The 16,468-nt window shown below is 36.8% G+C and overlaps 1 protein-coding gene across 1 annotated transcript; it reads left to right on the top strand.

The window, feature by feature from the left end:
- Positions 1 to 8,571: 8,571 nt before the first annotated feature.
- LOC117329837 (cholecystokinin receptor-like) lies at positions 8,572 to 10,456 on the top strand. Its single transcript, XM_033888012.1, is given in 2 exon segments — positions 8,572 to 8,901; positions 8,903 to 10,456. Coding segments are annotated over 2 exon segments (1,134 nt in total). The 5' UTR covers positions 8,572 to 8,589; the 3' UTR covers positions 9,725 to 10,456.
- The last annotated feature ends 6,012 nt before the right edge of the window (positions 10,457 to 16,468 follow it).

Raw genomic sequence — 16,468 nt, 5'->3', positions numbered from 1 at the left:
AGCTAATTTTCAACATCTGCCCGACAAACAGATATTATTGGCTGACAACAAGAAGATAGCGATCATTGGAACAGCAACAATAACTGTACAAGTAGCTGGGTTTGTTCATCACATTCTAGTACATATCTTACCATGTACATCTCATCCATTGATTTTGGGAGTGAAATATCTACAAGACAAGGGTGTCATTCTCGATTTTACTAATTCTACTTGTTCTTTTGATCCATCTCCTGTCACGTGTACCAAAAGGATCGTTTTACCTCCTAATTCGGAAGTTGTATTATGGGGAGCAGTACCAACACACATCCTATGTGGATCACAGGGCATCTGTTCTGGAAGTAGCTTTTGTGTTCACAAAAACTTAATGGTTGCCAGGACATTAGTAACTGTTGCTAAGGATGGTGTTGTTCCCATTAAGATTTTAAATCCTTCTTCCAATCCGGTTACATTGCTGCAAGGGAAAGTTTTAGCAAGGTTTGAACATTCATTGGAATACGATACATACCAGTTTTCTACTGACAGTGTGCAGAATGTACAGACGCCCACCGGCTCTGCACAAGAACACCCAACAGGCATTCATAGCTCGTTCGATTCACTGTTTAAAATCCCAGAACACTTAACACCAACAGAGAAAGAAAATCTTCAAGATTTGCTCCGTCAACACAAAGAGTTGTTTGTGACACCAGAGTCACCAAACCTTGGCTACACTGAGCTTGTGAAACACAAGATCCTCCTCAAACCAGATGTTAAGCCTAAGCATCAAAGACCCTATCGTCTTCCTCCCGATAAACGAGAAGTATTACGACATCAACTTGATGAACTGTTGGATCAAGGAATCATAGCACCAGTGGATGAGTCTGAACAGATCCTCATCACCAGTCCAGTTGTCCTTGTGTCAAAAAAGGATCACTCGGGTCAACCAACACATCCAATTACCAAGACATCAAGCCTGTCTCAATTTAGATTCTGTGTAGACTTTCGATATCTTAACTCCCAGACTCAGACATTCCAATATCAAATTCCAAATCTCGAGGAACTCACGGAATCATTTGCAGATAGAAAACCATTATACTTTACATCCATTGACTTGTCAAAGGGTTTCTTTCAGATGCCAATCGACGCTGATAGTACTGGCTTGACTGCTTTTAACACCTGTTACGGAACATTCAAATTCCAAAGGTTACCTATGGGTTTGAGCACGGCTCCAAGTAGTTTTCAGCTGCTGATGGATAAAGTCTTGAGAGGACTCACTTTTAGATCTTGCCTTTGTTACATTGACGATGTCCTTATCAGTTCACCAAATATGAAACAACACATGAACGATGTTGAAGATGTGTTCAAACGACTAGTGGCAGCAGGGTTAAAACTCAATCCCAAAAAGTGTACGTTCGCTGAAAAGTCTTGCGTTTTTCTTGGTCATCAGATTTCAGAAAATGGAATTTCTCCACCACCTGATCGAGTGGAAGCCATACAGAACATCAGCCCTCCAAAAGATGTGAAAGCTTTAAGGCGAATACTTGGATTATTTAACTGGTTCAGGAAATTTATTCCAAACTATAGCGCAGAAGCACAACCTTTGATACGTCTCACACAGTCTGGTGTCTCCTTTTTCTGGACTAAGAAGCATCAAGATGCTCTTGACAAACTGAAATCATTGCTTACGAACTGCGATGTTCTCGCATTTCCTGATTTTACCAAGACATTCTATCTCGGCGTTGACACGTGTTCCAGAGGCATAGGTTATATGCTTTACCAAAAACAGGACTCACCTGAGGACTTCCGAGTGGTTCGCTTTGGATCAAAATCACTGAGACGATGGCAAAGGTCATACGGACCAACGAAGCTGGAACTTCTTGGAATGGTCACGGCTATTCTGGATTGCGCATCATACTTGCGAGGAGCTAAGTTCGTTGTAGAATGCGACCATCAAGCCCTTAAACCTTTATTTCAAAAGCAAATGAAAGGAGCAATTTATGAGAGATGGATAGCTATTCTACAACAATTCACGTTTGAGATTAGATACAAGCCAGCAAGCCAGATGCAAGTTGCCGACACTCTTTCACGATCTCCCCAGAAATATCCTGATTTCCAAAGTCCAGAAGAAGACGATCCTCACTTTCCCTACATCACAGAGAAAACTGGGACTATTGTATTACCGGAGGGTCACCAACTGAAAAGTTTATTTGTTGACAGTTCCGATGAATCGTCTTCGTTTCCCAATGAAGTCAACAATGTGCAAACATTGCCCCCAGCTATACCACCTTCACATTTGGATGATTTTCAGAAACACTTAGCAGATTCTCTCCAACAAGATCGGGTTTATGACGCGGACACAGAAGATAATGATTTTGATTACGGTAGATTAACTAGGAAGAAAAGGAAGTCCAAAAGGCACGCAGTGACAACAAGTGAAAGAGATTCCCATAGAGAGGAAAGTCCTCCTGTAGAACAGGCTGATAGTGTCTCTTCATTCGAATCAACACCGCAAGAACAAAGAGAACAGACACTTTCCTTAGGAGATTCCCATGTAGATTTTACAGAGCAGGAGACAGTTGATCAAGATAACACTTTCAATAAGGATGTTGAACAACATGTCACAGCTTCTCCAGGACTTAACACAGAGGATTCCATTGACACAGATGCGGTACATTCTTCAGCTGCCGATTATTTTTCTGAGGTTTCGATAAGAGTTCGCGATATGGACATATTTTCACAAGGCTCTTTTGACCTTGATACTGTTAAGAACCTACAACGCAAGGACACAACATTGTGCCACATCATTCATTACCTGCAAGATGGAAGATTACCTGCTTCTCAAAAGGATTCTAGGCGAATCATGTTAGAAAGTTCAGATTATGTATTTGCAAATGACGTTTTGTTCCATTCGCGCATTTCAAAGTGCAAAAGAACAAGATCACTGCAGCAATATCAGCTGGTGCTTCCTGAGGTGATGATCAAAACTGTCATAGAACTACATCACAACTCGCCTATGGCAGGACATGGAGGTATACAGCATACTTTGGATAGCATCAAGGATTCGTATTATTTTCCATGTATGGCAACCCGCATAGCAGAGTATGTAAGGTCGTGTCCACAATGTCAAGAACGGAAAGTAACTCGAGCACATACAAAAACTGGTATAGTTGCATTTCCCACACCATCTCGATCTTTTGAGGTTTGGCAACTTGATTTGTATGGGCCAGTACCTGTTTCCAAGAATGGCAATTCGTATGTGTTTACCGCGGTGGACCAATTTAGCAAATATCTCTTTGCTGTTCCTATCCGGAACAAGGATGCAGTTACAGTCTCGGAGGCAATATACTCATTGATGACGACTTTCGGAACCTGTAACGCTTTTGTGTCTGACCAAGGGTCAGAGTTTCTTTCCACTTGTACGAAGGAAGTTTGCCGTTTGCTTGATATAAAGCAGGAATATACTCCGAGTTTCTCTCATCATTGTCTCGGCTCAGTGGAGAGAACGCATCGAACATTAGCGGAGCGTTTGACACCTTTCATTACAGATGGCCACCAGTGGGACAAAGTACTATCTTCAGTTGTTTTCTCTATGAACAATACAGTGAATGCGACATTAGGATATAGTCCGTTCGAAATAGTGTTTGGGTTTCGTCCACACTTTCCATTGTCTACGCACACACTTCCAGTCGAACTTCGCTCTCTTCCAAAAGACTATCACGACTATGTTTTGTCAATGGCAAAGCGTTTAGAAGTTGTGCGACAGGAAGTGAAGGCATCTGCTGAATCAGCTAAGGCATCGTATGTGGAAAGGGCAAATTCCAAGGTTCATCCCTTGAACCTTAGTGCTGGTGACTATGTGTATTTACTTAAGACACCTTCAGGTCAAGGTCAGAAGTTTCAACCACGTTATTCTGGTCCCTACATCGTCAACAATGTCATGTCAGATCACCTTGTGCGTCTACTAGATAAAGATTCTGGAAAACTTCTCCCACGTCCTATTCACAAGGACAGACTGAAGGTAGCATTTGTTCGCGTCCCAGAACCTACAGGCTATTTTCTACCCGCTGTCAAGAAAACTATCATCTCCCAAAATGAGCAAAATGAAGCTTATGTGGCTACTACAGATGTGGATAAACACCCCCATGACGATTTCGAACAACCTACAGATATTGATATTTCCCAGAGATCTGAGGATTTGTCAAACGACAGCACAAATTCATCGGCTTCAAATGATACTGGAAAGCCCACCGGCCCAGTTTTATTAGGCAATAATAATAGCAAATCAATTTCAATTCTGCCAAGACAAATTCGCGACTTGTTTCCATTGATTCCGAAGCCCCATCAAAATTTACAAAGTGTACCACAGTCACAGTCAACCGAGCCGCTCATTTTAGATTTGCCTGGTCGCCCGCAACGTGCTCGTCAGAAGCCACTTCGCTTCAGAGACTCGGATCACGTGGATCCGGCGGAAGTTTCCAACACGGCGTCAGACGAGGACAAAGTTAAACGTGTCCTTGCGATGAGGAATGTAGGAAAAGGAAATGAATATTTAGCACATTTGAAGGGTGAGCCAGCCCAAAATGCCAGATGGTTTTCTTTCCTTGACCTAGATGTAAAAACAAGGTCAAAGATCCGTGCCCGACCACCTCCCCTAGTATAGATATTTGTCATGACATTGCTTAAATTTGTAATATTATATTTTAAGTTGATTAACAGTGTATTTCTCATTGAACAGATGATTACTTTATTGAATTTCCTTATGTACATTGCAAGACGATTTGTCGCAGAGAAATTATTTATATTTGATGATTTATATAGGTGATCGAGTGATGAATATAATGTGCTGGTTTTGCATGAGTTTTATTTCACAATATACTGAACTGTATTAGAATATAACATTATCATTGCAAGTAATCACATATTGTATGGCTGTATTTGATATTTGATATGCTATTGATATAGCAGAGGAAAGTTAAGGTTCTTTGTTTGCTTTGTTTGAATATTTTTCATGGTTTACTCTATAACTGAAATCACATTGTATAATACATTATTGTACACAACATGTTGATATTGCAAGTTAAACGTTTATATATTATATAAATAACAAAGTTAGTATTACCACAAAGGATTTACCATTTAGCATGTTACTGGTATATTATTTTATTTTTGAATGACAAGCTTGATGGGTTTCAGAATGATAATCTGCATTTGATCTACTGTATCAAATGTAATCATTCTTGAGTTCATAGTTGAATACATGTGTACTGTATATAGCATCTTGTATAGGTACAAAGTGTATTTTTTATGATTGTTGTATCTTAAAATTTGTATGTGCCTTAAGTTTTGATTTCTTGAATATTGTAGAAGTCATAAATATTTACTAAAGTTTAATACAATTCTTGTTAAATTACTGAAATTAATATCATTTTAAATGTAGCTTAATAACTTGTTTTTTTTGTATGTGAAGTTCTTTTACCCAGTCTATTAAGTCTGCATCCTTATATTTGTCTTCCAGAAATGCGCAGCTGGAGGGTAGCTATAGGTATGATGTAGACTTGGTGTTGTGTGAGGGAGGTTTTCTTACAGATTTACTCGGTTTTTTTTTATAGTTGCATTTAAGTTAATAGTATAAAATTCTTGATTTCTGTATTTCATTGTCATTTCATGTCATGTAATCAGATATCTCATGACCAGTTCTTAATTTCACAGGGTTCAATTTTTCAAGGGGGGGCATGTTATGTATATGGTGTTACTGGTCTGTGAGATATCTTATAGTATTATGGTCTAAGGGGAAATAACTCCATTCCGGATATTGTTGTTTATTTCTAATTTTGTTTTATTAGTTTGTACTTGATTCCGGATATGTTGGTCCGAGATATGTTTTATAGTTAGTTGAATAAAATGGCGACAACGTATCAAGACGCTGGTCCTCTTTATTAAAATATATATTCCTCTCACAGCCTGTCAGCAACGACATATTACACAGGGCACGAGTCATAAATCTGTCGTCATTCGTCATTTGTGTTACTATGTTATATATATACATATATACATGTATCAATTGATTTTACAGAATACACACATGTTCAGAATTCCACAATCTAATACACCTATACTGTGTCAGTTTCATTGTACTGTGGTTGAACACATAGCTATGTACATGCACACGATGTATACTCGCTTACACACATACACATAACAAACATCGCATATACAGTATATATATTGTATGATATCGTTCATATGCATTTAAGTAACGCATTAACGGGATTGACTTGCTATCAGGATTTATATTTAATTTCTTTCCATAAAAAATAAAAGATTTCAATGTACATTATGAAAATAACGGTATTTTTAAAGCAGATTGATTTACTCAACGCTTTCTTGTACGTAGATATTTTTTTGTCGAGAGAAAGATTATGGAACTAACACATTTACACTCTAATCTGGACTCGGTTTAAAAAAAAATTGTTATAACGATGACGACAAGAACACAGACAATTGAAGTCTCTTTCAACACTTTCATAGTTAGTCATATGTTATGAACAAAGTGAATATCATTTGATAGATGTCAATCATTTGTTTGTTTGGCTGGGCTTGGGCTTATCACCCCGAGAACAGCCTTATAGTAGTTGGTGACTACCTCACTGAACGATACATGGGATGTCCGCTGCATGTCATCCAGGGCAGTAAGGGTGGTGGGGGAGGGAGGGGGGGGGGGGGGGAGGAGGGGGGGGCATTGACACAACCACGACAGCACAGACCGGCCCATTTTTTTTTTACTATCAAACTGCTATATGCATAGTAACGCCAGTTGTATAGGTTTATGGAATAATTGATAACTTTGTGAAATTAAGTATTTCTATTATCTAATATGAACAAATGGCGATAACATTGAGAGGATAACATTATTATTTATGATCCATTCTTGCAATGTACGGTTCAGTGGGCAGTATATGAGGGTGACTCTATGACGAGAATGGCGTTATGTCAAGGGTATAATGTAGTGGTCAGTTTAGGATAATCTCTTGCTTAAAAAATGTATCCATGTACAATGTATTATATCATATGTCCTGTACAATTTTGTATGTATATAATTCTCTACACTTTATATTTTTATGAGAATAAAATATTGTCATTGTCATTGTCATTGTCGGGTGGCACAATGGTAACATACTTGCCTTTCACCTAGGCGGCCGGGGTTCGATTCTCCGACCGGACGCGAAAAGGTATGCTTCACCACGTGGTTTTTTGAGTTCTCCAGTTTCCTCCCACAAAAGACCAATTGCTTTCTTTCATCCGGGCCTCCAAGAGTGATTCATATTAGTTGAATTAACTTGTTTCGCAATTGTTGTAAAGTAATAAAGATTTCATTTTTCAAAGCGCAGTGCAACTTTATTTTTTCAATGGTTACATGCTACAGCTGTTAAACGTGAAAACTGCTGAGTTTCCGTGACTCCGTAGACTTTTTACATTATAAATACTGTTATCGTGATATGAAATTTTAATGTATAGGGTACTTGTACTAAGCTAATGCCCCTTACTCAGTATAGTATATTATATATACTAATTACAGGATTTCCGTGCAAGGTCCTTCACGAGCTTATATTAACGAGCGAGAAATCCATATCCGATCATGAAAATATTCTCAAGTGACTCATTTTATTCGCCTTTTGACCGTCGTTATTTTACTTACAAAAAGTACATCGTTCGATGTCATACAATTCCAATGAAATTTTCTCAGTCATTGATCAAAGATTTAACAAACTGTTGAAACTGGGGGGTGGGGTTCGAAGGGTTCCACTCCAATCTCAATATTCTTCTGTAATTATTGGGAACAGATACTCTTCATAGATGGGAAAAGCCTGCACATGATTAATTACATTTTTGAATTTAATTACTTCATATTTACCCCTAGAGAGAGAGAGAGAGAGGGGGGGGGGGGGGGGGGGGGGGCGGTGTCCTATAGCTTATAAAAGAACACGACAGCTTTTGATAGTTTTGTTAATTTTAGATTTTTATATAGAAGTAGTTTAAACTTAATTGGAATATAACTCCACGGCCGTTTGATACTACGATGATTTTGAGCCTGGTTCACTCCTGAGACTTATGGGCGGGGCCAAAAGAGGTCAGATAGACTTTTAAAAATCGTATGGCCAAGTTTCCCTGGACATAATTAATATTTATTGATGGAATGACCTTAAGGTGTTTCATTAAACTTGTCAATTTCATATCCCTGGACCTTATGTTTGCTCCTTGGAAGGGAGCGAAGTTTACTATATAATGTATGTATAAAATGTATATGTTTGAGTATATGGTCTGTGGACATATGTGTTTTATAATTTAGCCAATCATTTTGAATATGGTTTAATTCATATAAACCACAAAACTTGCTTTCATACGATACCATTAAGTGCATAAGTAATATATAGTCGTTGACCCATATGCGTTTGACAGTATACTCATGATTAGCCGATCCAAACACGGAAGCGGAAGTGATGTGGAAAGGATATCCTTAGTTATCATGACGCAGAGTATGTGCCCGTGTCCTTGAGCTCCAACAGCGAATGATAATACACAGCAATTTAATCATTATCTGGAAAGTCTATCATAATGGAGGAGTTTAAATCGGCTAATAGAACAGAGGACGTTCTTACCTGGAATAGTGAACTTGCGATGTCTTTGATTCTCATTGACGTGTTTCTTGGAATATACATCGTTATAGGTGTCTTGGGTAATGTAATGATTATATACATATATAATGTCCGCCTGAACATCAAGATAGATGATCGAATATTCATTCTGGCTCTTGCTGCAGTAGATATCGTTGTTTGCATAACTGGACCTGCGTTCTCACTCACAAGAAACATTCTTCCCGTTGCCTTTTATGGAAACATTACGTGCAAGATTCTCTGGTTTTTCACTAAAAGCCATGAATGCTGTCTCGGTGGAATTGGTTCTTGTCATCGGCGTGGAGAGATATTTGAAGATATGTCGGCCGTTTGGAATGCAAATGAACAACAAAGCGAAGATTCTTGTACTAGTTTTATCAGTAATCATTTGCTTCGTTGGCCATGCTCCTATTTTTTGGTTCTATGACCAAATACCTGTTCTCAACATCCAGCGAAACATTTCTGGAAGCAGGTGTGGGCGAATACATAGTACAGATAATTCTCTGAGTGAGACCGGTTACTTTTATCTACTAATAATATTTGTACTTGCTGTTGGAACACTAGGATTGATAATTTTTCTTTACGTTTTGATTGGTCGTCGCATCTATAGACGGATACAACGCAACCGCAATCGGTCGATCTCAAAGCAATCATCGGAACCCGACCCAGCATCTGAAGCTATTTCCACAACTGAGAATGACAATTATAGCTCAAAAGAAGCAAACAGCGGTCATAAATCTGTCGGGGCGTCGTCAAACATGTCCGGGAAATCAAGAAGACGGAAGTCATCATCGTCGGTGTCGGTGAGAAACTGGCGTCAAAAACATCGCTATTCTCTGATGTTCCTCTTAATCGCTGGGACGTGTGTTGTAACCTACACACCAACTCTAATTGTGAACCTAGCCGTCAATCTGGATTCCGAGGAATTCTGGAACTATACATCCCCAAACCTCCGACAATTTTACCTGTATCTTTTCCAGGTCTACATTGTGAACCATGTTGTAAACCCGTTTATATATGGATATTTTGACAGTGCGTTCAGGACGGAAATGAAGAAATTATTATGCAAGAAATGATGATGTTATTCCACGATATTGCTCCATGTAATAGATTATTTTTGAAACATTCATGTTTTCAATGATCTCGTAATAACTATTGACATGTATTTCGAAAGCGAAAATGTTTCTCAAGATGAGTTTTCATAATTTCAACGTTCTTCGGTTCATTTCAATCATGCATTTCGAAAGCTAAATTCTTAGTGATATTGTCTTTTCAAGTTGATGATGGTAAAAAGTCTATCTCGTCTCATCATATCAATTTTTTTCGGAATTTTCGTAAGTGGTGATTTTTCCTTAACTAAAAGATGATGTTGCTTTTGTTTTAAACTTCTTGTGCTCGTTTTTAATATGAAAATTTAAACATGGCTCTAATCACATTTTGAGTTAGCATCATAGAGCCATCACTATTGTTTTAAACTGTTATTACTAAATATTTATATAACTGTCGCACCTTTTAAAACCATCTCGATTTTCATTATTCATTTTTCATCATATCTTTGTGTTGATATTTTAAAATGGGAATGATTTGTTTTTGTGGATTAAATGAAATCAGTCATATAAAATGTATCAAAAACAAAATCCACTCATTTCCGTAAAGTATTCTCATAAAATTCCGGAATAACTGAACCTTTGAAAACAATCTGTTGAAAATAAATACTTGAATTTGCACCATTTACACTTAAATTTTGTATTCTTTGATACCTTGACATATATGTGACACGACAAGACAACAACAACAACAACAACAACCCAAGTATCATACCCCCTCCCCATCCATATATCATCACGTATTGTTGTAGTTTTCAAGATAGCAGCATGCAATTACATTTGTTTGGATTAAGTCGACAAATTCTTATTCTTAATCTTATCTTCTTTCATTTTTACACTCATTCACGTTGCAAGATTATTCGTCTACTTGGAATTAAATAAAAATATCTCGTACAAAATTGAATTGATTAAAAACGGGATGAACAAAAAGGTTTGTTTTATTATTTTTGCTAGGATTATTTGAGAACTTAAGCGTGTAATGATATGTAAGCACTATGTAGAAGTATTCAGTGCAACATATTGAAACTAATTTTCGGTGATGTGCCAAATTATTGAATAATTTAAATATTTAATCAATATTGTGCATTATCCTCGATCATAATGTATTTTTTCACAATGTTTTTTAAGCAAATATAATTGACATCAGAAAAAGTCCAATAACATTTGTTGCATTTAAAAAAAGGTTTTGTACAATTTGGTATTTTGGAGATTAATTAAAAGGCTATTTCAGGAACAGATTGATTTTGTAATTTTTTTTTTTATATACATTTACAATGATAAATGATGTATCGATGCATAACATGTAGCTTGTTCCAAAGCATTGTGATATGCTTTTCTTATTAGGACGTGGGACTTAATAATGCGAGAATTAGGTGAGGGAAATGAAAATAATTTAATTATAATAATGTATGATTTCAAATTCATTTTTATCAACATTTAAGATGTTAGTTTTTAAATTTTGCTGTTTTTTTAATTTTATCACATGAGTACCGGATCAAAAACCATGGTTGTCTAAATATTTATTTGCATCAAAGCCTTTTTATTTTCTTGGTATTATTGGAGATTATTCATCTTTTTTCTTTTTTTTTCAAAGTTCAACAGATATTGCTAAGAGTTTTCTCCCTTGTCAACTTGAATACGAGGGTTGTCTATTCCAGCATTCTTCCAACATTTTCTGACAGCATCTTATGATTCCTTTAAATAATCTAACAACACTGATATACCGTTTAAAACATATTGAAAATAAATCGGTTAAAATTGTCTCTAAATCAAAACCTGGGGTTCTAAAACATAGACGCAGATGTCTGTGAAACTGGAACAATTGACATTTCTAAGTACAACTTTCGCTTTACGTTGGATATACATTGTATAACAGGTTCGTATGCTTTTACCTATGAACCTACATGTACTTTTGATTTGGTTTATTTTGTTTAACATCCTATTAACAGCCAGGGTCATTTAAGGACGTGTCTGGTTTTGGAGGTGGAGGAAAGCCGGAGTACCAGAAAAACACACCGGCCTGCGGTCAGTACCAGGCAACTGCCCTACGTGGGTTTCGAACCCGCAACCCAGAGGTCGAGGGCTAGTAAAAACGTGTCGGGACACTTTAACCACAAAGGGACATGAGAATTAGTTACAGTCTACGTGTATTTTGACCTCCCGTAGCGTGTATAGCACATTTTTAGACGTTTTAAGTAGCTAGATAAAAAATCGGTTAAAATGACATCCCCGGTGTTCATTATATACAGAGCCGGTGTGTCATTTTTACCGAATTTTAATCTAGCCAACCCAAAACGTCTGAAAATGTGCTATACACGGGACATCACGGTAAAAACGTTGTAATTTTCAATGAATGTACGTGTTTTGTTCCTTTCCAGTTATGTTTCTGTGCTGTCCCAATGTTCACAGTCGATCCGCATGTCCAGCTTGACCACTTGATTTAGTTGGGAATCCCCCTCTAAATTTAGCGCGGAAATTATTTTTAAATCATTACGTAACTGTTTTGAAATCGAGGCAACACAAACACACGATAGTTTACAAGGCGAATTGGATTAGTTGGACAACGATATTATACAGTGGTTTAAATGTTAAATAACACGTTCTGTATATATTCCGGCACATATATTTATGTGTAAATAAGTGTAAACACTGTACATATAGTATAGTGACAGTAGCGATGTACTGGTACAGGCTGTATAAATATTACCGAGTTGGTGTAAATATTACCGAGATTGTCATGACCTACTATCCAGCAATCAAGCAGAATACGAGCAGCGTCCGTATTACTGCTGTTTTCATGTTTGACCTGTATTGTACTGCTTCCCCAGTTTAATTCTAGGATTGTGTTTGACCCATTTTCCAACTATTCTCTTCATTGCGGAAGCTGTTATCGTTTTCAACCGCAGTCGATTCACATTGGAAGCCATTTTTGTTTTCAGGTGTTTTAGTGTGTTGTGCGCATGCGTGTTATCGTATAATAACGTATATGTCACAAAATTTGCATATTCAGACTATTTATCAACGAATTGTGATAACCTTTTTATAATTAATAATTGATGTTTTTTATATACATATATCATCAAATTCGAATGGTTATTGTTCATAAGGATATTTTTTTAAAGATATACCCAATAATATGAAAAAATACAAAATAAAAATTGGTTTACCGTGATGTCCCTTTAAGGCATCTTCGCTAGCCAAGGCTTCTGATTACGTTACACTACACGAACCCTTGGCGGATATAGTCGTGTTCAAACCGTCGCGCCCTGGAATCCCAGGGCATCCAATCAAATCGCGTTGTACGTTCAGGCTTGGTTTCGCAGTAAACAAAAAATGCGGCACCCAGTACAGAGCTACATTACCGAATAAATCATGGCATTCTACCTAAATACAAAAATCACAATCTTTGGGGGAACATTCGCAGTGTTTGATCAATTCATATAAGTCATTGATTACATATCTCATCGAAATGACACCAAACCTCGATGTGTGTTTGTAAACATCACCGATGAAGTAAATCGGTAACGCTTGTTTTGATTGGTCGAAAATTTCATGTGTAAAGGGTGGTAATTTCGAATCACCGCTAGAGGGCCAGAACTGACGCCTATATCCGCCAAGGGTTCGTGTAGTGTAACGTAATCAGAAGCCTTGGCTAGCGAAGATGCTTTAAGGGAATTCATTTTTCATTTCGTCAAAGTTCAACAGATATTGCTAAGAGTTTTCTTCCTTGTCAACTTGAATACGAGGGTTGTCCATTCCAGCATTCTTCCAACATTTTCTGATAACATCTTATGATTCTTTTAAATAATCTAACAGCACTGATAAACCGTTTAAAACATATTGTAAATAAATCGGTTAAAATTGTCTCTAAATCAAAACCAGGTGTTATAAAATATAGACGCAGATGTCTGTGACATTTCTAAGTACATTGTATAACAGGTTCGTATACTTTTACCTATGAACCTACACGCACATTTGGTTTATTTTGTTTAACGACCTATTTACTGCCAGGGTCATTTAAGGACGTGTCTGGTTTTGGAGGTGGAGGAAAGCCGGAGTACCAGAAAAACACACCGGCCTGCGGTCAGTACCAGGCAACTGCCCTACGTGGGTTTCGAACCCGCAACCCAGAGGTCGAGGGCTAGTAAAAACGTGTCGGGACACCTTAACCACAAAGGGACATGAGAATTAGTTACAGTCTACGTGTATTTTGACCTCCCCTAGTGTGTATAGCACATTTTCAGACGTTTTAAGTGGCTAGATAAAAAATCGGTTAAAATAACATCCCCGGTGTTCATTATATACAGAGCCGGTATGTCATTTTTACCGAATTTTAATCTAGCCACCCCAAAACGTCTGAAAATGTGCTATACACACTACGGGAGGTCCAAATACACGTAGACTGTAACTAATTCTCAAGTCCCTGTGCTTAACCACTCGGCCACCGCGACCCCTACACGCACATATATTTTGTATGTGAAATGGCCGTATTATATATATATATATTTGTAAGTATAATAACCTATTGTGTAACCCTTGAAGGTAGGTTAATTAACAACATAACGCATGACACAAATAAAAGTCGATTTAATTTACATATCTTAAAAAATAATAAATAATGTAATTCAACGTATAGGTCATCCAACAACATTCTTTCAAATCAATCACACATTTTGTTCACATACCCATTCAATTATCTTAAGAATTGTTTCCATTTGAACGTCATTTGTACTGTCTGTGCTTTTCGTCCAAATTGGGCGTATGCTATTTGCATAAATTCAGTCACATATATACATTCTAACATCCTAAAAATGATGGCATCTCTGATGACCCTTTCATTATTTGGTAATTTGAACTAAATTCTGTATCACATGTAAACTCATTCGTCGATTATCAATTGACGAATTCCACCCATTTTTCATTTTGAAATGATAAATTTTAATAAGGTGAAACTGATTTCATATTTGCAGTTCTGGTTGTATCTTCATCCAAATCTGGTGTACATGTACAGTATACTAGTATTCTGCTCAATTGCAGGCCAGAGGTTTCGCGTATTCACCTTGGTCAAACAGGGAAACTAGTCAAGTTTGACATGGTATGGTGCCCCGGAAGTATGAATAGAATTTCGGTATCCTACCAATGTACTATTGGTAGACAGGTGGGCGTGGTTGTCGACGGGTGGGCGTGGTTAACGACGGGCGGGCGTGGTTAACGACAAGAGGGCGTGGTTGTCAACCGTTGGGCGTTGTTGACGACAAGTGGGCGTGGTTTTCGAAAAGTGGGCGTGGTTGGCTGCCGGTTTAGTAGTTGAGACCGGTGTTATTCTCTTCTTGTCGTTTATACAGTAGGTGTGTAACAACTGTTAATGTGTTATTTGTAGACAGGTGGGCGAGGTTGTCGACAGGTGGGCGTGGTTAACGACATATGGGCGTGCTTTTCTGCCGATTTAGTAGTTGAGACCGGTGTTGTTCTCTTCTTGCCGTTTATACAGTAGATGTGTAACCACTGTTAATGCCTTGTAGGCTTCCCAGTTGGTTTTGTCCTGTAATTTTTGCTGTAAACTTTCCTCGGATGGAATTGGCTGAAGCTGGAAAATCAATAATAGTATTTCAACATCACTAATAAATAAATTAAAATCTTACCAATCGAACATTTCAAAAAAACACTTTCTTTATGATATATGCAGTCTTCAGTGAACGACGTAGGAATCCGTTCTTGAATGTCTATTTATTTCTCAATACTTCGAGACACGGTAGTTATCGAACAAAATAATTGGAATGAGGAAGTCAAATCCAAAATAATAATGAAAAAATACAGTCTCAAAATATAAAAATAAAATCTTAAAAATAAATATTTTACATTTCATAAAAGTTTTGAAGGCATGCATATATTATCTGTCAAAGCTTTGCTAGGAAATCCTTAAGTATCGGAACTGATTTTCTTTTGTATTCAAGGATACAGAAATGTGACCATGAACTGAGGGCTTTATACATATATATGATGTAACATTCACTTCAAAATTTGTATCTTATAGTGAATAAATCAGTAGGTTCAACTTTTATGCAACTGCCTCTATGTTATAATGCACATTTTATACATAAAATCTATGTACATTGTATGTGCCAATAAGCTAACTCGAGTTATCTCCCTTTGCCGACAGCTACAACAAAGTAACCATGTAATATGCAACATACAGCAATTCATCTTTATTTGATGCATGACAATTATTTACCGCAGAAAAACTGTAAAGGCAGAGGTAATGGTATTGATAATATTTATATATATATATATATTTTAAAGAAGAAAACATAATAAACAAATAAAAAAGAATGAATGAATGAATGAATGAATATTATCATGGACAAAAAGTACCCAATTCAGTGCCATTATTATGATTGAAAGTAAGTTTTTGAGAATATTTATATAAATGTTTGATATCAAGGTTATTGAGAATATGTATATAAATGTTTGATATCAAGGTTTTTGAGAATATTTATATAAATGTTTGATATCAAGGTTATTGAGAATATGTATATAAATGTTTGATATCAAGGTTTTTGAGAATATGTATATAAATGTTTGATATCAAGGTTTTTGAGAATATTTATATAAATGTTTGATATCAAGGTTTTTGAGAATATTTATATAAATGTTTGATATCAAGGTTTTTGAGAATATTTATATAAATGTTTGATATCAAGGTTTTTGAGAATA

This window comes from Pecten maximus, chromosome 6, assembly GCF_902652985.1.
Source record: "Pecten maximus chromosome 6, xPecMax1.1, whole genome shotgun sequence".
Lineage (NCBI taxonomy): Eukaryota > Metazoa > Mollusca > Bivalvia > Pectinida > Pectinidae > Pecten > Pecten maximus.
The sequence above is the reverse complement of the archived record's forward strand: the minus strand, read 5'-3'. Positions and strand labels throughout refer to the sequence as shown.